General features: G+C 59.0%; 2 protein-coding genes across 5 annotated transcripts; one reads left to right on the top strand and one right to left on the bottom strand.

The window, feature by feature from the left end:
- Positions 1-2,777: 2,777 nt before the first annotated feature.
- Positions 2,778-16,743, top strand: Dbn1 (drebrin 1). Of its 4 annotated transcripts, XM_048334230.1 has the most exons (15): positions 2,778-2,916; positions 7,459-7,514; positions 8,097-8,209; positions 8,766-8,840; positions 8,959-9,105; positions 9,234-9,311; positions 9,564-9,715; positions 9,806-9,869; positions 12,833-12,895; positions 12,992-13,115; positions 13,883-14,020; positions 14,345-14,515; positions 14,906-15,612; positions 15,907-16,009; positions 16,139-16,743. In XM_048334230.1, exons 1-15 carry the CDS (start codon positions 2,831-2,833, stop codon positions 16,207-16,209), a joined length of 2,148 nt encoding a protein of 715 aa, XP_048190187.1. In that variant the 5' UTR covers positions 2,778-2,830; the 3' UTR covers positions 16,210-16,743. The 4 variants fall into 4 exon arrangements, with proteins under 4 accessions (XP_048190187.1, XP_048190186.1, XP_048190188.1 ...); XM_048334229.1 differs by lacking the exon at positions 13,883-14,020 and having other exon boundaries at positions 8,100-8,209; positions 15,904-16,009; XM_048334231.1 differs by lacking the exon at positions 13,883-14,020.
- A 536-nt stretch (positions 16,744-17,279) lies between these two features.
- On the bottom strand, positions 17,280-19,289 carry Prr7 (proline rich 7, synaptic). Its single transcript, XM_048334175.1, has 3 exons — positions 19,241-19,289; positions 18,008-18,668; positions 17,280-17,849 (listed from the first exon to the last, which is right to left on the bottom strand). The coding sequence occupies exons 2-3, from the start codon at positions 18,420-18,422 to the stop codon at positions 17,452-17,454; spliced, it is 813 nt and encodes a 270-aa protein (XP_048190132.1). The 5' UTR covers positions 18,423-18,668; positions 19,241-19,289; the 3' UTR covers positions 17,280-17,451.
- Between the last annotated feature and the right edge of the window lie 3,915 nt (positions 19,290-23,204).

The following is a 23,204-nucleotide window of genomic DNA, read 5'->3' as shown; positions in this document are numbered from 1 at the left end:
GGAATCTGGGCTTGTTGGGAGCGGAGCTAACATGAAGGGAAAACAGTTGGCACCATGCCACAAGCGGATGCCCAGGAAATGCAGGGAGCTCTGTAATGATGAGGGCGCACTTTTGAAGGTGTGCTTTGTAGAATCTTGCAGAGACAGGATGAGGCCAGAGATGGCTCTGCCAGCAGATACTGAAAGTGCCCAGTCCCACCTACTCCCCTCCCTCGGGCTGGAGGGGGGAGGGCATAAGCCAGAAGTGGAAGTGGGTAGCGGGCAAGACTGCCAGGAGGCAGGCACAGGGTTACCCTGTTCTAAGTCTCTTTCCAGTCCCATTTTGTCCTCACAACAGGTTCTCAAAAGGAAACTCAGAGCCAGGTGATAGCAGCTCACACTTGTCATTCTAGCTATTCAGGAGGCTGAGATCTGAGGATCAGGGTTGGAAGCCAGGCTGGGCTGAAAAGTCCCTGTGAGGTGTTTTTTGTTTGTTTTTGTCGGTGGTGGAATTTGAACTCAGGGCCTGGGCACTGTCTCTTAGCTTATCTGCTCATAAGTGGTACTCTACCACTTGGGCTACAGCTCCATTTCCTGTTTTCTGGCAGCTAATTGGAAGTAAAAGTCTCATGGACTTTCCTGCCCAGGCTGACTTTGAACCATGATCCTCAGATCTCAGCCTCCTGAGTAGCTAGGATTATAAGCGTGAGCCACCACCGCCCAGATCCCAAACTGTTCTTATATAGAAAGTTTATTAAGAACCATAAACGATGACCAGGCACCAGTGGTTCATACCTGTGATCTTCGCTGCTCGGATGGCTGAGATCTCAGGGGCACAGTTCAAAATCGGCCTGGGGAAGGAAAGTCCATGAGACTCTTTTCTCCAATGAACTACCAAAAATGCTGGAAGCCTAGAAGAGCGCTAGCCTTGGGTGAAAAAGCTAAGGGCAGCACCTAGGCCCTGAGTTCAAGGCCCATTACCAGCACATACATACACCAAAGAAACACAGATGCCAGGAGGTGAAAGGAGAAAGTGGGTAGATGGCTGAGTGGTTAGGTTGCAGAGTCTGAGGACAGGAGAACTCCAGGGTGTACGCGGGATCTCTGGTTTGGAATAAAGTAGAGGAGGAGGCCAGAGGGAGAGATAGGAGGAGCTATGAGCTAGGACAAGTCAAAGTTAGGAAGGGCGGAGGCCAGAGATACAGATGGCTTAGCATCTGCTTCCCCTCCTCCCAGGCTCCCATCAGCCTTTGCTACAGTGGCTCCCTCCCCTGAGTCAGGGGCCGAGGCCCAAGCCCTGCTCCGTCCTCCCCATGGCTGGGATGGCTCCTCACTTTCTCTTCACCTCAGCCAACTTCACACCTTGTCTTTTGCCATCTTCATTGTATTTCAACGCATCCACTGGCCAGGGCAAAGGGGCTAGGGTGACCATACCAGTGGCTGAGGATAAACAGGAGGGGTTGGGGAGACTGCCAGAGTTAGGGGATCTGTGACAAGAGTGGGAAGGGGCTGGTCAAAGTACTTTGAGGTGTGTGTGTGTGTGTGTGTGTGTGTTGCTATTGGAATTTGCTCTCAGGGCCTTGTATTCTTGCTTAGCTTTTTCTGCTCAAGGCTGGTGCTCTACCACTTGAGACACCACTTCTGGCCTTTGGGTAGTTAGTTGGAGATAAGGATCTTACAGACTTTTGTGCCCTGGGCTGGCTTCAAACCAGCCTTCTGAATAGCTAGGATGAGCCTCCAGGCCTGTCTGAGTTCTAAAGATGTGCTGGAGGAAGTGAAAGTGCTTCTCTCCTTCTGGTATCACCCACTGTCCAGTTCACCCAAGTAAGCACCCGGCAGGTCCATCTTCTCCTCCCTGCAGGTGGGTGAAGGGGAAGTGTGCTGGGGTTCTTGTTACCTCCTTGGAAAAGCTGGGTGACACCAAGGGTTTCAGGTCCTTGGGGGGGGGGGCTGGCAGTCATTTCTACTTCCCTCCAGGGGACTTCTCTGGGCCCCTTCTTTGTGCAGACCTTTGGGAAATTAAGGTGAAAGGAAGCTGGCTAAGGTGCTCCTCCAGCTGCCTCCAGGGTGCACTTAGGGTTCCTCTGGGAGGGGAGAGGCTTGGGAGAGAAGATAAAAGAATTTCCTAGCCGGGCTCCAATGGCTCATCGGGCCTGTAAATCCTAGCTATTCAGGAGGCTGAGATTTAGAGGATGGGGTTCGAAGCCAGGCCAGGCGGGAAAGTCTATGAGACTCATCTCCAACGAAGGACTCAGAAAAAGCTTCAGTGGTGCTGTGGCCTAGTGGTAGAGAGGCTCAAGGTTGGTACAGGCTGAGGCAGGGGTGCTGTGTGCAGGGGGTGTGTCCCCCCTCCATGTGGGGGAGGGAGCGGGCAGGAGAGGGACTGGCTGCCGGCTGGGCTGGGTGGCCATGGGGGCGGGCGGGGTCTGACCAGGGAAATGGGTTTAACCTGGAGTTGTTGGGGGGGGGGGGTCCTGGGGAGTGAATGAAGCCAGGCCTGGGGAGGGGGCTGGGTGGAGCCGGGGAGGGGACGCCCCGGGGCAGGCTGGGAAGTGAGGGGGCGGACCTCGTTTCCCGCCCCCCCCCGGGCGGGGGCGGCGCTAGGACCGAGCAGAGGGCGGAGGGAGCGGGAGGGAGCCGGGCGGAGCCTGCGCCCCCCGCCCCCCGCCGGCCGGCGCCTACCCACCCTCCCTCCCTCCCTCCCCTCCCCCGGCCGCGGCGCTCGGCTCGCGGCGCTGCAGAGGCTCCGAGGCGGCGGCGGCGAAGGCGGCGGCTCTCTCCTCCCTCCCCGCCCGCCCGCCCGCCCGTCGGTCTGTCCGTCCGTCCGTGCGGCCACCGTCCCGGCCCGAGCATGGCCGGCGTCAGCTTCAGCGGCCACCGCTTGGAGCTGTTGGCGGCTTACGAGGAGGTGATCCGGGAGGAGAGCGCGGCCGACTGGTGAGACCCGCACGGACCCCCGGGTCCCGGGCCCCCGAGTCCCCGGACCCCGGATCCCCGGACCCCGGACCCCCGATCCCCGCCCAGCCCCTTTGTCCTCGCGCCGCCGCCGCCTTCTTTGTCTCCATCCAGCCTCGCGGGGGGGGGGACCCCGAAATGGTGCATCGGGGCCGAGGCCGGGAGGGGCCGCCTTTGTGCGCGCCGGGGAGGGGCGGGCGGGCGGGCGCCGCGGGTCCCCGAGCGCCCCGGGGTCGCGGGCAGGAGCGACGCGGGGTCCAGCTGTGCGGCCGGGGTCCGCGTGGCCCGAGCCCATCCCCCCTCCCCCTCCCCCTCCCCCTCCCCCTCCTGCTCGCGCCCTCCCCGCGCCCGGGACCGGTGTGCACCGGCCGGCCAAGGGCACCTTCTCCACCTCCAGGCGGGCGAGGGCCGGGCGGGGCCGGGGCGGAGGGGGCCGGAGCGGACCGACCCGGGCGGCGGGGGGGGGGGGGGGCCCTCGGGCTCGGGGACCCGGGGTCCCGGCCCGGCCCAGCCAGGCCCGGCCGCAGCACAAAGGAAAGCCGGGGCGGGGGAGGAGCGGCGGGGCCGGGGGCCGGCGCCCCGCCCACCGCGGTCTCCGTGGAGTGGTCGGTCCCCCACCCGGGTCGGGGTGAGGGTGGGAGGGTCCCTGCCACATGGCCACCGCGGGGTTGGGGAGGAGGGGGGACAGGGCCTGAGGGTATTGCTGGAACAGGGTGACCAGGCTTGGGGGGCGACCCAGAGGACCCCGCTGCTTGTCTGGGGGGCCCACCGGGAGGAAGTGTGAAGGGAGCCCCGAAGAGGGCTGAATGGAAGCACCAGGCCCCCAGCAACAAGGAACACTCAGCCCTGCCCAGGGAGGGGTTGCCTCTCCCCCTCCCCAGCTGTTGCCTCCCCCAGGGCGGGGGGAGGGGATGGACCACCTGCTCTTGGCAGCAAAACCAAGGGGGTTCCACCATGCTCCCCCAATCCTGGACTCCTCACTATCTCCCCTTCCCCAAGTACTCTTCCAGGGAAGGTGCCTATTCCGTGCCCAGGCCCCTGCCCACTCTGGCAGTCAAGAAATAGGCTTTTCTCCAGGAAACTGAGGCAGAGTGAGCACAGGGCTGAGGGACCCTAGTTGGGCTGGGCTCACTCTCACCCCAGGTAGGGACACTGACCCTGGGGGCCTGGAGACTGGGACAAGATAGCCAGGCATCCATGCTCTGGTACTGCAGTACTGGACACCAGCCAGGCCCAGAGGGATGGACTCGAGACAGGCTCTTGCGTGCTGCAGGTCAGTGGCAGGAGAGGCCAGCATAAGCTAAGCCCGAGTTAGCTGAGCTAGCTGAGCGGGCAGTCAGCCCACCATTGTCCCAGCCCTGCCCCTTGGGGGGGGGGGCACTGAGGTCATGAAGATGCTCTGGGCCAAGCCTTGGGCCTTGGCCCGGCCTGAGGAGAGGCACAGCCCACTCCTGAGCAATTCCCTTGTCCTCCAGCCTGAGGAACAGTCTCTCTCTACACCTCTCGCTGCCCTGTCCTCCCCAAAGCAGAGTTTTGGCAGCCTAGAGCTGGGGCCATGCAATCACTGCTGTCCCACATTCTGCCCAATAGAGGCCTGGGTCCCACCACCCAGGAGCGTCCACGTGGCCTAAGGCAGTTATTCATGCCTGACATGCGTCAGCCCCCATCTGGGTGGTGTGTGGGACACACACAGATGTATGCATGCACCCTCGCAGAGGCACACATTTGTTCACAACCAAGGGCCCAGATTGCATTTGGTTAGCAAGGTGTGATAGTCATGTCCTGCAAAAGAGTCCACCAGTTCCAAGCATGGCTGGGGGTGGGGTGGGGTGGGGTGAGACCTCAAGACTCAGGACAGAGCCTGGCAGCTCACACCTGTCATCCTCACTACTTAGCAGGCCGATTCTGAGGATTGTAGTTCAAAGCCAGCCCGGGCAGGAAAGTCTGTAAGACCCTTACCTTCAATGAACCAGCAAAAAGCTGGAAGTGGAGCCATGGCTCAACTGATAGAGTACCAGCCTTGATAGAGACAGTGCCTAGGCCTGGAGTTCAAGCCCTAGTACACACACACATACACACACACACACACACATATACACACAAGAGAGTCTCAGGATAGACCTGCACGCACAGGCCAGGTGTCCTGGGTAAGATTGCTGGGGCGTGGGGGGTATATTCCTCTCTGGTGCTCTTGAGGAGACGGGGCATAATCACTGCCAGGGTGCTCATGGACTTTCCAGTTTGGGCATCCTGAGACTATGGGCAGTTGTGAGGCATGCCAGTCTCCTACTTCTAGGTGACCCCTGAGACCCTAGACCTCCCAGTCAGGCCCCTGCCTCACCTTAGTCCAGTTTCTGTGCTCTGAAAGGTTTCTAAGAGTTTGGGTCGCCGGGCACTGGTGGCTCATGCCACCAATAGGCTGAGATCTGTGGATTGCAGTTCGAAGCCAGCCCAGGCAAAGAAATCCATGAGATTCTTAGCACCAGTTACCCAGCCAAATGCCGGAAGTGGCTCAAATGGTAGAGTGCCAGCCTTGAGTGAAAAAGTTAAGGCACAGTGCCCAAGTCTTGAGTTTAAGCCCCTTTGCCCTCACATACACAAAGAGTTTGGGTTAACATCACATGTTCTGTGGTGCTGCTCTGGGCCCGAGAGGAGTATGTGTTCACCGAGTTAACAGCCAGTGCTTTCACAGAGACTCACAGTCTTGAGGTAGTGATGGTGTGCCAGGCTTTAAGCTGGGGAGATGTGTAGGTTCTAGGTCCCTCCTGTTCATTCCCCAGCTCCCACCAGCCTAAGCCTCAGGTGCCTCTGATGGGTGGGTTCAAGATCACTGGTCCATGGAAGTTGGGGGATGGGGTGGGGGGGAGGTCAGATGCCTCTTCCAGCCAGGCTCCAGGGGCAGAAGTTTCCAGAAGCCCGTTTGAGATCAGGGAGCCATGCAGTGTGGCCCCAGTGGGTGGTCAGATCCTACACCAGTCTGTAGGCTGGGCAGGGCTGAGAGGTGAAAGCTAGCTGATCCTGTCAAGTGCTAGGGGTGCACAGAAGGGTCCGCAGAGAACATGGGGGTGAGGCTGAGACAAGGAGGCATGGTATCTCGAGGAGTACTTGGGAGCCAGGATCCTTGTGCCTTGCCTCAGTTTCTCATCTGTGGACAGATGAGAAGTAGGGGTCCACCCCCCTTCTCTGAGGCCTCTTTGTTCCCAGCCATAGGTTCAGGGCAGCCGGACAGGTGGTGAGGCAGCTGGGCTGACAAAGCAGCTGCCAGGGCAGTGGCTAGGGCAACAGTTGGAGCCCCCTCCCCCTCCCCCCTTCCCGCAGCCCACCTGTGCCCCTTTTTTGGAGGAGGGGGCTAGAAGCCATTTGGCCCTGGCAACAACTTCTGCCAACCTCTTGGAGCTGGGGCCGGACCCTTCCTCTTTCCTTCCCAGCTATTCTCCACTCTTTCTTCTCGCCTTTCTTCTTTTCCTCCCTCTCCTTGCCTTCCTCCTCTCTCTCCCCCTTTCCCTCTGTCCTTCCTCTCCTTTTCATCCCTTGTCTGTCCTCTCTCTCCCAGTGACTCCCCCTCGTCTCCCCCTCTCTTTCCTTCCTCCATGTCCTCCTGCCTCCTCCTCTGCTCACCCCCCGCCCCCCAGCCTCCTGCCTCAGCAGTGAGAGAATGGGAGTCTGAGCCCTTGTGAATCTCAGGGCTCTCTCTAGCGTTTCCTTCCGTGAAATGGATGCAGTGTGACCTAAGGGAGAAGGATGGGGGGAGGGCGGAAGGGCTGGGGGGGGGGGAGGAAGAGGACGGAGGAAGGCTGCAGGGTCAGCTTTCTGGCCAGCTTGAAAGGCCAACAAGTCCCAGGAGGCCTCAGCTAGGGCAATCGCCGCCCAAGGGCTGAAAGGCTAAGAAAGCAAAGCCATCTGGGGGCCAGAATCTGGGAGGTGGAGGGGGTGACCGAAGGAGTGACCTCATCCCCATTTCAGAGAGGTGGAGATTGAGTCTGAGGGCGGGTCTCCGGGGTCCTTTGTGTTCCAGGAGACTGCAGCTCTGGTGGGCCAGTGTCTGTGCCAATTGCTGGGTTGCCATGGTTACCCGGGGATGCCCAGCACTGAGCATCAGCTTCTCCTCCTCCTCCCTCCCCGTAGGGGGAGGGGCAGCGGGTACCAAGGCACGCGCCAGGTAGATTCTTGGCGCTGGCCAATGAGGGATGAGAATCGTGGTCGCCAGGAAACGGTAACCAAGGAACGGTTGCCTTGGAATCTCCATCGCACACCCGCTTCGCTGGGTTGTGGGCTGCCAGGGCCATGGCTGGCCGGGCAGAGCCAGCCGAGCTGACTAGGCAGGGATTTCTTTCCCCATTCCCTGCTCTCACTGGTTGACCCAGGCCTGCCAGGCCTGCCAGGCTTTGCAGGATGCCCCCTGCTGGGCTGCCGCTGGAAATCATGCCAGACTCTCCCTCTTCCGACCCCCATGGGCTCCTCTCCCACTCCAAATTGGCTGCCTGGGTCCTGATGGCTTGGCTCCCCACCCCTCCCTTTCCCCAGGGCTCTCTACACTTACGAAGATGGCTCAGATGACCTCAAGCTCGCAGCCTCAGGAGGTAGGAATTCCAGCCATTCCAGCCCTTTCACCACCAGCCACCGACCCCCTTTGTGGTTTCCTTCCCCACCCCGCTGGCTCCTCGCCACCCTCTAGTCTACTTGTCTGGCGCCTGTCCTTCCTTCTAGTCATCCCTGCTGTCCTGGGGTTGAAGAGGGGAGGGGTCCTCATGTTTTGTTTGATTGCTGAGTAGGCTCAGAACAGGATGTAGCAGCCAGTTAGAGAAGGGGCCCTAGCTGGGTGACCCAGATCAGTCCCCTTTTCTCCAGGGCCGGAAGACTTTATTAAGGAAAGCTTCTTTTTAACCTTGCTGGGCACCTGGTGAAGTGTGCAGAGAGAGAAATGAGGATGTGTGAAAAACAACACCTGCTCAGTCCTTTCCAAAATCAGGCCCTGGAGGATTGAGAGGCAGAGCTAGAGCCCCTCCCCCCCTCCCCCCATCGCCACACCTCACCCCAATGGCATAAAACACCAGAACCTCCAGATGTCAGGAGTTAAGAAGTTCCCCAGCCCTCTGGGGGATATGGGTTGAGATTGAGAATCCTGACATCCTCCTGATCTCGCCCCTGGCCTTTCTCCCCAGAAGGGGGCTTGCAAGAACTTTCCGGCCACTTCGAGAACCAGAAAGTGATGTACGGTTTCTGTAGCGTCAAAGACTCCAAGGCTGCCCTGCCGAAATATGTGCTTATCAACTGGGTATGTAGCTGTGCCATGGGGACTGTCCTGCCCTCAAGCTCCTGCCCCCTCTTGGGTCTCTCTTTCCTTTTTTTTTTTTAATTCGATTGTGGGTCTTGAACCCAGGGCCTGACACTGTCCCTGAGCTTTTTCGCTCAAGGCTAGTGCTCTACCACTTTGAGCCCACAGTGCCACTTCCAGTTTTCTGGTGGTTCATTAGAGATAAGAATCTCACGCACTTTCATACTTGGGCTGGCTTCGAACAGCAATCCTCAGATTTCAGCCTCCTGAGTAGCTAGGATGACAGGCATGAGCCACCAGCACCCAGCTCTTGGGTCCTTTTCTTTTTTGCCAGTCTCAGGGCTTGAACTCAGGGCCTGGGCACTGTCCATGAGCTTCTTTTGCTCAAGACTAGCACTCTATCATTGAGCCACAGCGCCACTTCTGGCTTTTTTTATGTGGTGCCGAGAAATCGACCCCAGGGCTTCATGTGTGCTAGACAAGCACTACCACTAAACCACATTCCCAGCCCTTCTTGGGTCTTTTTCTAATCTTCTCTTTACTGGGAACTTTGCAGGTTGGTGAAGACGTGCCTGATGCCCGGAAGTGTGCTTGTGCCAGCCATGTGGCTAAGGTGGCTGAGTTCTTTCAGGTGTGTATGGAGGGGTGGGGGGTGCCTAGACTCCTTTGTGTGCAGGGGGCGGGGGAGGGAGGGAAGTGATAACGAGAGGCAGCATAGATGCCCCCTGAACCCTGCTTTCTCATGGAAGGGCGTGGACGTAATCGTGAACGCCAGCAGCGTGGAAGACATCGATGCCGGTGCCATTGGACAGCGGCTCTCCAACGGGCTGGCCCGGCTCTCCAGCCCTGTGCTACACCGCCTGCGGCTTCGGGAGGATGAGAATGCTGAGCCTGTGGTCAGTGTGTGCCGGGGGCAGGCTGGCCCCTGAGACCGAGGGGGGGCGGGCATCTTCACTACCAGGTCTGTCTGCGCAGGGGAGCCCTGGAGCGTTCAGTTCTCAATGCCAGGCTGACTCCTTCGCAGGGCACCACCTACCAGAAGACTGATGCCGCCGTGGAAATGAAGCGGATTAACCGGGAGCAGTTCTGGGAGCAAGCCAAGGTGTGGGACCCCCACCCTAGCTTTTGAGTCTGGTTCCCATCGGGTATAGTCCCAAATCCCCCCCAACAGTGTGTCTCATCCACATGCTCCTTTAATCCTTTAGGCCTCCTGTGTAAAAGGGCTCCTCATGCCCAAATTTCCAAAATAGTCCCCCCCACCCTGCTTCCCCCAATCCTGAGCAAAGGATAGGATGGAAGGGCAGAGCCATCCCTGGGGCTCAGGGCCTGCACTTCTCTGGCGAGGGGGTTGCAGAAGGAGGAAGAGCTGAGGAAGGAGGAGGAGCGGAAGAAGGCCCTGGATGCCAGGCTCAGGTTCGAGCAGGAACGCATGGAGCAGGAGCGGCAGGAGCAGGAAGAGCGAGAGCGGCGCTACCGTGAGAGAGAGCAGCAGATCGAGGAGCATAGGTGAGGCCCGCCCGGCCCACAGGCAGGGAGAACGCCTCCCAAGCCCCCCACCCACCCTGACAGGCATGCCACCACTGCTTGTCCTTGCAGGAGGAAGCAGCAGACCCTAGAAGCTGAAGAGGCCAAGAGGCGGTTGAAGGAGCAGTCGATCTTTGTAAGTTCTTCCCCAGGGTTTCTGGACCCTGGTCAGGGACACCAGGATGGGCTCCGTGTTTCTGGGCCTTGTGGGGACATCAGAGGCTTAGAGATAAGGCTGGGTGTTCTGGGGACCAGCATAGACATGGTGGTTGTGTAATACCAGACTTCCTCTTAGAGCTAGGCTCCAGTGGCTCACATCCTAGCTACTCGAGGCTGACATCTGAGGATCACGGTTCAAAGCCAGCCCAGGCAGGAAAGTCTTTGAGATTCTTAACATCAATTAAGCACTAAAAATGTCACAGGAGTGGAGCTGTGGCTCAACTGGTAGAGTGCCAGCCTTGTGCAAAAGAAAACGAAGGAACAGCACTCAGGCCCTTAGTTCAAATTCTAGAACACACAAAAAATTTGCAGAGCTATGTGAATGAATGGGGGCCTGTGTTTTGAAGAGCTGTCCCTACCCACATCTGTGGACACTGGGAATGAACCCATGATCTGTGGACGGCACCTTGACAAATCACAGCCCACTCACATCTTTCTCCTTTGTTTATGCAGAGGTAGGGATTGAGCTCAAGGCCTCACACAATGTACACATGGATTTACTGTTTGCTAGTTCAGAGATCCCCAAAGACACTCAGATTTGAGCAGGATGTGTAGTTCAACGAGGGTGAGACTCAGCAGATATGGGCCAGGGTGACTGAGAAACCCACCGTCTCAGCCACAGAAGGATGGGAGGGAGGGGTCAACACATTTTTGCTAGGACTGGCACCAAATGGCTGCCAAAGTCACTCTAGTCACATCTGTCCCTGGAGATACTGTGTAGTTGGTAAACTCCAGCCTTAATTGTTCATCCAGGTACCAAGTGTCTTCTTGTAAATTAATTCATGCTCCCGTGAGATTATGTGTGTGTGTGTGTGTGTGTGTGTGTACGTGCACGTGCACGTGCACGTGCACCTGTGTGTGTTAGGTATGTGTGTGTGCATACCAGTCCTGGGGCTTGCACTCAAAGCCTAGGTGCTGTCCTTTAGCTTTTTTTGTTGTTGTTCAAGGAGATTTCTACCATTTGAGCCATAGCTCCCCTTCTGCATTTTTGCTGGTTCATTGGAGATAAGAATCTCATGGACTTTCATTCCTGGGCTGTCTTTGAACCACTATGCTCAGATCTCAGCCTCCTGAGGAGCTGGGATGACAGGTGTGAGCCATGCCAGTTTGGCCAGACATCCTGTTTCTTTACCACTTCATCTTCTACCACCTCCATTTCCCCTGTGAGCAGCAGGGGACTGAACAAGAGACCTTTGGTCTAGTTAGTTCATGAGTAAATGAGATCACAGCATGTGCTGGCACATATGGACTTGTGTTGCTCACAGGGTGGGGGAGGTGACCCTGGGAACAGGAAATGATGGCCCAGTGTCATCTGTGGTGAATGCTAGGAACTCAGTGTAGGAACCAGGGAAGGAAATGATCTGGATGACTGAGGACTTCTTTGTGTGTATGTGGGCCAGTCCTGAGGCTTGAATTTAAGGCCTGAGTACTGCCCCTGAACTTTTCTGGTCAAAGCTGGTGCTCTGTCACTTTGAGCCACAGCAATCATTTCCAGCTTTTTTTTTTTTTTTTTTTTTTTTTTGTAGTTCACTAGAGATAGGAGTCTTTCCTGCCTGGGCTGGTTTTGAACTGTGATCCTTAGAACACAGCCTTCTGAGTAGCTAGAGTGACAGGTGTGAGCCAGTGATGCCTAGCTCCACTGAGGACCTTCTTCCTGAGAGACAGTACTCAAGCTGAGGCCAAGAACCAAAAGGGCTGGACGTGGTAGGGCTCAGGCATTGGAAATAATGGGCTCATCACCTATGCCAAGGCACAGTGGCGGGAAATGATGCTGTGATTTGTGATGAAGCATTTATGTCAGTTTCTCAGACTACACCTGGCATAGTCCATGGTCCATGAGACGCCTATCTCCAATGAGCCACCTGAAAACTGGCAATGGAGCTGTGGCTCAAAGTGGTAGAGCCCTGTTCTCAAGCACAAAGTCTTAGGGACAGGGCTTAGGACCCGAGTTCAAGCCTTACAACCCCCCCTCCCCCCCCAAAAAAAGAGCTAGAAGTGGTGCTCAAGTGGTAGCCATAAACAAAAAGGCTCAGGGACAGCACCCTGACCCTGAGTTCAAGCCCCAGGACCAGCACAAATCAATACATTTGAATAAAATAAAATCTCAGCCTTGGTGGGCAAGTTGGGTGAGGATAGGCCATGATGCAGGAACCATTGCAGCTGTCGTTAGGTAAGAGGAGGGTGGTGTGATCAAGCAGGAGCCTGTCTATACATCTGGGTTGCCTCTTAAGACATAACAATGCCAGATACAGTGATTCAAGCCTGTAATCTAGCTACTTGGCGGGTAGAGATCAGGGGATCATGGTTTCAGGCCAGCTCAGGCATATAAGTTTGTGAGACTCCATCTCAACCAATAATTGGGTGCAGTGTTACACACTGTCATTATCCTCAGGGACATTGGGAGTCACAAGTAGGAGGGTCACAGTCCCGGCTGGCCTGCCATAATGTAAGACCTTAGCTTGAAAGTAACCAATGCAGAAAGGAGCTACCGGCATGGTAGAGCACCTGTCTAGCAAGTTCCAGGTCCTAAACTCAGTCCCTAGTAGCACATGCACCCACACCACACACACACACACACACACACACACACACACACACACACACACACGAAGTAGAGCGGAGTGCCAGTGGCTCAAACCTATAATCCTAGCTACTCAAGAGGCTGAGATCTGAGAATTGTAGTTTGAACCCAGCCCAAGCAGAAAGTCCACATGAGACTCTTACCTCCAATCAGCTACAAAAAAAAAAGTAGCTCAAGTGGTAAAGCCTTGAGCTCAGTACCCAGGCCTTGAGTTCAAGTCCCAGGACTGGCACTAAACAAAACAGCTAAGATAAGAGACTATAGAGGCGAGTGCCCAAGACATTTGCTTTGCTTTCCAGGGTGACCAGCGGGATGAGGAGGAGGAAGAGACCCAGATGAAAAAGTCTGAATCGGAGGTGGAGGTGAGAGTGTGTGGGGGAGAGTGGGGTGGGGTGAGGGGGGTAAACCCATGAGATTGTCAGGTCTGGCCCAGCTCTAACTCTTTCTTGTGCTCTCAGGAGGCGGCCGCCATCATTGCCCAGCGTCCTGACAACCCACGGGAGTTCTTTAAACAGCAAGAACGAGTTGCCTCGGCCTCAGGCAGCAGCTGTGATGCACCCACACCCTTCAACCACCGACCAGGTAGTCCCCGGCCCCCTGCCCCTACCTGTCCCTCCTCCTCAGGTTATGTATGGCCCTGAGCCTCTGTGGGACTCTTTCTTGGAAGAGAAGCCTTGCCCAAGGATCTCTTGGAAAAGGCAAGACCCCTCCCCCGCACCCCCCTCCCCCCAGTGTGCCTCCACCCGTGGCTTTCTGGATGGCAGCGCCCTCCAGAGGGTGGAGGTGGTAGTGTTTCATGTGTCCATGTTGGAAGTCTTGGCTGGGCAGCTCAGGTGTGGGTGCAAAGCACACTGCTGGCTGCCAGGAGCGGCTTTGGCTGGGTAGCTAGGTCTGGCCTTGGGTGCATGTAGGCCACGCTCTTGCCCTGACCTTGAGCTTGAGCACCCTGGAGCCCAGTGTCTCCTGTTTGTCTTGCTTTTCCCCTTGCAGTTTCTACCTCCCTCTGAAGTGCCCTTCCACACCCCGTCTGCTGGTCTGACTGTTTGCTTGGTCCTGTGTTGGTTTCCCCGGGGTGGGACAAGCTGTGTCCATTGTGCTTTTGGCTCCGAGCAGTGGGCTGGCGGAGATTGTGGCGGGCTCCTGGCTGTGTGTGTGTGTCTGGTGCTCGTGGCTAGCATCCGATGGCTTGAACCTGTGGCCCTGCTTGGCTGAATGTGTGTCCTGGCTGGAGGTGGCTTTGGATGTCTAGGATTGCCCTGGGGGTGGGTGAGGCCTTGGGGCAGGGAGGGCTAGGGGAGACTGACCCTCTCTTGTCCTCTGTCTCTTTCTCTGTCTGTCTCTCTCGGCAGGTCGTCCGTACTGCCCTTTCATAAAGGCATCGGACAGTGGGCCTTCCTCCTCCTCCTCTTCCTCCTCTTCCCCTCCACGGACTCCCTTTCCCTATATCACCTGTCACCGCACCCCAAACCTCTCTTCCTCCCTCCCATGTAGGTAGCAGCCCCAGGCCTCGGCGGGGGGTAAGGAGGGCCCCGCTTCCCAGCAGCCCCCTGGCCCTTGCTCCCCCAGCCTGACTGCTGACCTCTGCTGTTTGTCCCCAGAGCAGGTACTGCCTGCCTCTTGCCCCTGGCCCTGTGGGCCACTGGCCCCCAGGGGCCTGGTTTACAGGGTCTGAAGCTGTGGTCTGGCCCCTGGTGGGGGGGCCTGGGGTGCTCCCAGCCCCCACCCAGACTCCAGAGATGAGGTGGTGAACAGTCCTGCTCCCAGCTGGCTCCCCAACCCGCACTGACCCAGCCTGGGCTTTTGTTCTTCAGGCAGTCACCTGGACAGCCACCGCAGGATGGCGCCCACCCCCATCCCCACCCGGAGCCCCTCTGACTCCAGTACGGCCTCCACCCCTGTCACTGAGCAGATCGAACGGGCCCTGGACGAGGTCACATCTTCTCAGCCTCCACCACTGCCTCCACCGCCCCCACCAGCTCAGGGTGAGAGAGGGGGGCTCCCACCAGTCCTTAGGCTGCAAACTCTAGGTTGCCATAGTAACAACTCCCCAGGGACCTGGACCAGCCATCACCAAGACAGTCCCACCCCGGAAGTAGATGTGGCAAGGTGGAGCCTTGGCTTTGCCCTTCCTGCACCTCAGCCTCATCTCTGACGTGGGTAGGAGGGTTTCCTGGGTCTGCCCAGTGGCTTGAAGACACCAGATAAAGGGACAGCAGTTGGCACTCTGTGCAGAAGTCCTAGTGCAGGCTTGCTTTTCCAGAAGTCATTATTCTTCTTACTCAGTGGGTAGACGGGGTATTGGAGAGTGGGCTGCCCACGGTTTCCATCCTTCTCCACGGGGGCCGATCACATTGTTTCCTCCATCTGTGCAGTGACAGATACCCAGGAGCCCAGCCCTAGCCTGGACCATGAAGAGACCAGCAAGGAGGCCAGAGCAGCAGCAGCAGCAGCTGCCACAGCCCCACAGGCCTGGGCTGGCCCTGTGGAGGAGCCCCCTCAGGCACAGGAGCCTCCCCCAGGGCAAGGAAGCCCCTTGGAGGACTTGATGTTCTCTGAGTCTCCAGAGCCCGCTGTCCTGGCTGCCCCCGAGGAGCCTGTTCCTGCCGACACCACTGCGGCTGACACCTATACAGCTGACACCATTGAAACCGACACTGCCACCACTGTTGCCAACAACATCACCCCCGTCACCACCAGTCTCATTGACCTATGGCCTGGCAATGGGGAGGAGGCTTCAGCACCCCAAGCTGAGCCTAGGGCCCCCACACCGCCCTCGGGTGCTAAGGTCACCCTGGCTGAGGTGCCTCTGCTGGACGAGGTGGCTCAGGAGCCACTGCCACCAGCCAATGAAGGCTGTGCCAACCTTCTCAATTTTGATGAGCTGCCTGAGCCGCCAGCCACCTTCTGTGACCCAGAGGAAGAAGTAGAAGGGGAGCCCCTGGCTGCTCCCCAGACCCCAGCTCTGCCCTCATCTCTAGAGGAGGTGGTGGATCAGGAGGCTGAGCAGGAGGAACAGGAGCTGGAGACGGAACCTCACCTGCTGACCAATGGCGAGACCACCCAGAAGGAGGGGACACAGGTGGGGGGTAGGGGCAGCCTGGTGGGAGGGGGTGGTAGTCAGGGTCCCAGCTGCAGCTTGTAGCTTAACTGGGACCCAGGCTGTTGGAACCTGCATTCCGCCCCCCCCCCCTCCTGCTTCTGTTCCCAAGGCAGGCATCCGTGTTTCCCTGGCAACTACTGATGGACTCATTGGTTGCAAGGAAACGAGAGCCTCAAGTCCTGATTGGCCAGCCCCAATCCTGGTGGGTGGGGCCTACTGACCTGCCTCCTTTCTCTTCCCTCTTCCCCCCCCCCCCCATCCACACCCTAGCAGGCCAGTGAAGGGTACTTCAGTCAGTCACAGGAGGAGGAATTTGCCCAATCAGAAGAGCTGTGTGCGAAGGCACCGCCCCCTGTGTTTTACAACAAGCCTCCAGGTAGTACTCCCTGGGTAGACAGGGGAGGGATTCCCGAGAGGGGGTGGGGTCTGAATGTGGGCCACAACAGGAGGGACATCATCGTGGACCTGCTAGGCTCATCTTAACTCATCTCCCCTCCCCCTGTAGAAATCGACATCACCTGCTGGGATGCAGACCCAGTACAGGAAGAGGAGGAAGGCTTCGAGGGTGGCGATTAGTGGTGGCGCCTGCCCTCTGGCTGCCCTTGCCAAGGCCGCCCACCTGCGCCGGCCTCCGGCCAGACGGCCCCCGGCCAGACGGCCCGCAGCGCCTGCGTTCGCAGCAGCTCCGCCTGGCACCCACTCTGAATTCCGGCCCCGGCCGGGGGACTTGTCCGCTTCCCTACCCACAGGGCCTGACTTTTACAGCTTTTCTCTCTCTTTTTTTTAAAGTTGATAGACTTGTACAGTTGATTGGTTTTTCTCCCGTTGGTAGTTGAGACGCTGTTGCCAATTCCACCCCCTTCCCGCCCGGTCCAGATTGTAGCTTAGTCCTCCCTCCCGCTCAGCTGGCGGGGGGGTGGGGGCCTCACCCTGTTTGGGGCCTGGTATGGGGGGGTGGAGAGCTCTGGTGGGAAAATGTCCCCCCACCTCTTTTCTTAGTTTTATGTTTCTTGGAAAAATATCACTTTGTATTCTCTGTCCAGGGCTTCAGAAATTTTGCACGAATTTTAAAACATGGCAATAAATGGCTCGTGGCTCTGGCTTCCCTGGGACCCTCCCCACCCTTCTCTTTGACCTCCTCTCTGCCTGGCACAAAGGAATTGGCAGGCCCAGCTGGGGCTCCTGGGCTTCCCGCCCTCTCCTGCCGGGCAGGTCCCAGGCCGGAGGCCCTAGGCGTGATTCGGGTCAGGGCTATGGAAGGGGCCCAGGAGTTTGGGTGGCCCCTCTCCAACTCATTCCTCTTTGCTTGGGTTCCTTTTTCACGTTCAGTAACTGTTTTTTTGGAAAGCACAAACTTCTGTAACGGGTCGTGCTGATGTCTGTTAATAAAGAAATCCAGATCCCTTCGGGCCTGCTGCTGTGGGCCTCCAGGTGCTGATCTGGCTGGGCCCCCGCTCCTCCCGCGTCGGGGGGGTGCCCTAACTGATCTCAAGAGCAGGCCAGGTGGGGAGAGAACCGGCCCCTGGTGTCCGAAGTGGGCAGGCAGGCAAGGCCCGAGGTTCATTTCTGCACCCCTGGACCACCGTGTAGGTCCCCCCCTCTCCTGCAGCCCCGTGGGCGCGAGCAGCGGGGGGCTCCCTCCGCTTGTACCAAAGCAGATCACACACCTTTATTATCCTCAAAATGTAACAAACGGGTTAAGAAATCCCGCCCTCCCCCCACCCCCCTGCCCTTCCCCGCAGTCCGAGGGAAGCATTTAAAAAGCCCCGCAGTCAGGCCAGGAGTCCGCCGGTGGGGCCCCGGACGCCGGGCGCCCCTCTATACGGCTGTAGTCCTCCCGAACAAAGGGATGGAGACCGGCAGGCGCCAGGCCCCGTGCTCCAGGGGCTCGCGGCCGCCGAGCTCCGAGTCGGTCCAGCTGGGGAAGACGCGGCGGCCGCGGTCGGCCTGCAGGCAGAGCGCCGCGGGGCAGGGCGCGGCGGGCCGCGGCGCGCTGGGCAGGTGCAGCGCCGAGCTGTAGCCCCGGTCCAGGAAGAGCGGCTTGTAGCTGGGCGGCTGCTCCTGCTTCTCGGCGCTGTCGCGGCGGCTCAGGAAGGGCGTGACGATCTTGCGGTAGAGGCCGCGCGTGTCGGTGAGCACCTCGCTGTAGGGCGGCGGCGGCTCGGCCATCAGCACCGCCTCTTCGTAGCACGGCGGCTTGGACATGTCCGACTCGGCTGCGGGACGGGGGTGAGGGGGGGGAGCGGGGGGAGGGGGGACGGGCGGCGCCGTGAGGCCTCGGCTCTCCCCGGCCCCTTCCCGCTTCCCCGGCGTCCGCGACGGAAGCCCGCCCCGCCCCGCCCCGGGTCGGCCCCCGGCCGGGGCGCGTGCTTACCTTGGCGCGGGTAGCTCCAGGGCCGGGGCGGCACGGAGAGGTGCGGCGGCGGCGGCGGCGGCGGGTGCGGCAGCGCGTGGTGGTGCGGGTGCGCGTGCGCGTGCGGCGGCGCGGGCCCGTGGTGCAGCAGCGGGTGCGCGTGCGCGTGCGCGTGCGGCGGCGCCTCCAGGCGGCCGCGGTGCGGCGGCGGCGGCGGCGCCAGGCCCGGCGGGCTCCCGGCCAGGCTGCCCTCCAGCTCCAGGGGCTCCAGCTCCAGGGCGCGCAGGTGCTGCTCGCGCAGCCGCTCCTCCTGGCGCCGCTTGAGGCGGCGGCGCAGGAAGCTGCAGAAGCAGCAGAGCAGGACGATGAGCCCCCAGATGAGCCAGAAGCCCGCGAAGCACGTGAGGAACGTGTAGGTGCCCTGGGACATCACCATGGCGGCGGCGCGGGCGGCGGGCGCTCGGCGGCTTCACTGGACGCTGGGCTGCTCCCCCTCTGCGTGGCCCCGGGCCCGCGCCCCGCTCCCGGGCGCCGCCGCCGTCACTCGGGGACCCGAGGCCGGGGGCTGCCTGCGGCGGGGTTCCGGTCGCGCGCGTGCCGGCGGGGCGCAGCTGCGGTGCCCGCTCCTTCCCATGGCGCCGGCCGGCCGGCGCGGGCGGCCTCACTCGGGGCCGCGGGCGACCTGCGGGGCAGACATAGTGAGGGTAGGGCGGCCGCGGCCCCGACGACCTCCCTCCCGGCCTGCGCCCGCGCCGCCCCGGGGAAGCCGCCCCGACGGGAACCCCGCGCTCCCCGGGGGCCTGGTGACGTCACCGCAGCCGGTGACGTCACGCCGGAGGTTCCCCGGGCAGGGCTTCCCCGAGCTCCGGCCGCGGCCGCCGGCCCCGGTGCAGACGGGCCCCACGCGGGCCGGCAGGGGGCGCGCGAAGGCCGGGCTCCGCCGCCGAGCCCGAGCCGGCGACCCGCCACCCCGGGCCAGAAATGGCTGCGGAGGCCCGCGGACCCCAGGGCGCTGCGGCAGCCTCGGAGCCCCACGAGCGCCCAGTGAGCCCCGGCCTCGGCCCCGCGCGGCGGCCTCCTGGTCTTCCCGGGGCCTACACAGGACTGCAGCGGGAGGCTCCTCCCCTGTCGCCCCGCGCCGGGGTCCCTGCCTTTATCTGGTCGCGCGGGGCGCGGGCCGGGCCGCCCTCCTCTCTTCTAGGCGCTTGGGCCTGCCAGACTGCAGCCCCAGCTCGGCTTCCCCTTGCCTTCTACCTGGGGCAGCCCCACTGGGCTCTGGGCTGCCTCCCCTTCCCCACCCTCAATTTCTTTCCTTGGACCCAGGGGAGGAAAACTAGATGCCCGGCCCTTCACTCACTCCAGTCATCTCCAGTTACACCTCCTCCTCTCACCTCCTGAGAGATATGTAGGAAGGCGCTCTGACAGCGGAGAGGGTGGCAGGTGACAGGTCACCACCCCCACGGAGCCGAAGGGAGCCCTTCTGGGATGCCCTCTACCAGGAGCCTTAACACACACCCTTAGGGTTGACTGGATGATTCCTATTTCACAGATTGGGGGAGGGGAGGGACAGCTGTGTAATTTGAACCCAGGACTGGCCACAGGGCCCTAGCCTGAGTGGGTGGGGAGTGCTGCTACTTGAACTTCCTTTTGGGTCTCTTCCAGGAGCTCCAGGGACCCACTTGTTCCTGGAATACACCCAGAGTACATGCACTAACTCTGGTATGGAGCCCACAGTCAGCCGCAGTCCCAGGCTGGGAGGACACCAGGCCACCACCACCCCAGCTTCTCCCCAGATGGCTTCTGTCTGACTTCCATGACTGCCTTCAGCCATGTGCCACTTGGTGCCCGTGCCAGTCCTTTTTCCCTGGGCTTGCGTTCCAGAACAGACAATGGCAGGAACAATGGCTCTGCCCGCCCCCTCGACAACCCCACCATGAGGCTGCCATGGCGACGAAGCCCAGATAAAAACACGATGCTGCCAGTCACTGGGAGTTAATTAAATCTGTTCTCCTTTTCCTGAGCCCTTGGGAACAGGAATGTTTTGAGGAAGCTGGTGCTAACTAGAGTTCCCCCAGTTCACAGAGCAGAAAAGGTACTTCTGTGGCTGCAGCTGAGGTATAGCTAAATTAGAAATATCCGTCAGGACCCAGACATGGTGGCACACACTGGCTGGCTGGCCCAGCTAACTCAGGAGGCCAGGGCGGGAGGATGGCTTGAGCCAGGAGGTTTGGACCAGCCTGGGCAGCATAATGAGACATCATTTGTAAGGATTAAAAAAAATACACAGACATGCCATGTGCCAGTGGCTCATCCCTACACCCCTATAACCTTAGCTACTCAGGAGGCAATCAAGACTTGTTCCTTCTCTTTCCATGCAGAATCTTCTAAATTGTCAATGCCACCTCGTCAGTGGTGGTTTTGCCCATTTAACAAATGAGACGCTCAGAAAGGGAAATGGTTTGTACCTTGTCACACAGTTCCTAAGTGACAGTAGCCCCATCCCTCTCCTATGTAACTGACAATGTGTGATTGGAAAGCTTGGCATTTGTGGGCACTCAGTATATGACTTGGCAGCCCTGCAGGCACTGGGCAGTCTGGCCAGCTAGCAGCAAAAATACACACTCCTTTTCCTTCCTGTTCCTTCCCATTAAGACTCTAGGGTGCCTGGCCACCAGCCCATAGCTGTTGTGAGCTAGCTCAGGGTAGGGAAGGGCTACAAGTTGTTGGGGGGCAGAATGGCAGCTCCTGGGCCCTGAGGGTGCCCAGCTCAGCCAACTGGGCAGTAGGCAAGACTAGGGTGGGCCAAATTGGAAAATCTGGGTGCTGTTCACCCCTTAGCTGGTAGGTAAGAACTGTCACATTCAGACTAGGCAACTAGGTGGGAGAAACTAAGTGGAGGTCTTACAGCTGAGTTGGCCCTCAGACCCAAGCCTGTCTCTGACACCCAGTTTGAGGGTCCAGTGGTCTGATGCTAAGTACTCTTTCCTCCTGGGCCTACAGCAGGCTTAGAGGGCTGGAGTTTCATCTGAGACAGGCTCTGGGCTGCTCAGTATATCCAGACCATTACAGATTCTCAATACCTAAGCATGGAGAGATTCAGACCTTTCAAAATGCTCTGACTTCTGCAAGCTACCTCAAAGCCTGGGCTTTTCATGGCCCCTGGCCTCTGAGCACACTACAGGCCTCACTGGGAAGCCATCCGACTTGCACCCAGATTCCCCAGCCTTCCAGGCTGGCATCAAGTACCCACTGCCTGTCCAGCCCCACTGCCGGGAGCCCTGCCCTTCATACAGACTGGTCCTTATGTCCACCATCTTAGTTTTTTTTTGCTGCTCCTCTTTGAACATCCCTTAGGATGCCATCTTTATTTGTCTATTTGAAGCAGGTCAGCATTCTCCCCATTTGAGAGGTGAGAATCCCTGGCTTGAAGACAAGGAGAACCAATGGCTACAATATTCCTGTGTTCTAGGGCCTGGCTACATTGCTGTGGGCATCCATTGTATTGACCCTCAATCCCGGAGATCTACTACGCTGGGAGCCTGTACCTCAGCAATGGGCCTGTTCACTCCACAGCCACCAAACTGTTGTTCTCATCCTCAGCGCACAGCTAGGACGTCTTCCATGTCCGAGCTTCCGGTGAGGGCCTTGCCCTGGCCACTGTCACTTCTTGCCCTGGCTCCCATGCCAGGACTCCGCCTGCCTTTCATCCCCTGCTCCTCCAGAACCCACAGCACCTTTCCTGCCTCACAGGCAGTCCTGCCCTTAGCGTGGTCAGTGCCTCTCAAGTTTGGGGGAGCACCTGACCTACACAGAGCTCTATTTCCAGCATATGGGTCCTTAGGTCTGGGGCGAGGCCCAGAGTTTACATTTCTAACAAAATGGATGATCTAGAATGTTACCCATATGCTGAGCAGCACCCTAGATTGTGGCCTTTGGCACAAGCTCCTGCCAGGGCCTCCCAGGTCATTTCCTACCCCAGGGCTGCATAAGAACAACGCCCAGGGATTTCTAAGTGTTTGGCAGTGGCCTGTGTCCAACACCAAAGGCTCCTCTGCCTTGGTCACCTGGCACAGTAGCTCAAAAACCACTTGTTGGAGGAGCAGCTGGAGGTGTCCAGTTACCTGTTTGGTCTTTTAGCTGTAGGAGAGAGGACACCTCAGGAGCTGGGTCTGCATCCAGTTCATTCCTGGGCAATGTCGGCCATTCACCAAAATGTCACTGAGAAAGAAGCCATCACCCAGCTCTCGACCCTCGCAGGGTGGATTATAAGCAAACCAAGAGCCCACACATCTATGAATAAAAGGAAAAGACGACATGGAGGCACCCACCAGGGGCTCTGGTGTGGAAAGAGAGAAGCCCAGGTCCCGGCCAGCAGGGGCTGTGAATGACAAGATGGAGCCTTGGACAGGAGGCCAGAGCTATGGGTTCTCGGAACTGAGAACTGAGGGGGGACAGAGGCTGGCCGAGTATGGGGGGGGAGGCAGGCTAGAGGAAGAAGGTGCCGGCACCTGTCCTGCCTGCCTGGCACATGTCTCTGGCCTCTGCAATCATCCACTCTAGGGCAAGAATTCAGGCTCAGCAAGGCACTGGACCAGGCCAGGAGCATGGAGTCTGGGGGTTATGAGGCCTGGAGACTGCAAAGTCCACTGTCTTGGCGGCACAGACATTTCAGGGAGGCATGGGTGGCAATTCTATGCCTTTCCCACACAGAGAGATGAGCAGGCTGGAGGAAAGTCAGGACTTGGGTCCTAAAACCAGCCCGGTACAGAGCTGGCCACAACCTCACTTCCAGCAAGGCCAAGGTCCCAACTGGTTTGGCCCCTGGCCTGTTGGGAGCATCTCCTGACCTGCCCCTGCCCCTGCCCCCTGCCTTACAATCTAGAGCTTGGGGATCTGTGAACAAGAGGCTGGCCAGGGGGCTTACAGGCAGAAAAGCCTTGCCAAGCTGCCCTTGGCGCTCAGCTCTGGCCTTCCTAGGGGGGAGACATTCAAACTCAGCCTCTTCCACTAAAACCTCATTCCTGTGCCTTCAACCTTCCCCAAGCATGGGGATAATTATACTCTCTACTGCCCACACTGGGGGAGGATGCCTCACCCATTTGCTGAGGACCAATGTGGTATACAGAGGAGAGGCCTTGGGTTCAAAGCCCAGTTTTGCTCTAACTGAAACCATGTGACCTGTGCCCATGGTAAAGTTTCTTCACCTGAAGGATAAGAC

The sequence above is a fragment of the Perognathus longimembris genome, chromosome 25 (assembly GCF_023159225.1).
Source record: "Perognathus longimembris pacificus isolate PPM17 chromosome 25, ASM2315922v1, whole genome shotgun sequence".
Classification (NCBI taxonomy): domain Eukaryota; kingdom Metazoa; phylum Chordata; class Mammalia; order Rodentia; family Heteromyidae; genus Perognathus; species Perognathus longimembris.
The sequence above is the reverse complement of the archived record's forward strand: the minus strand, read 5'-3'. Positions and strand labels throughout refer to the sequence as shown.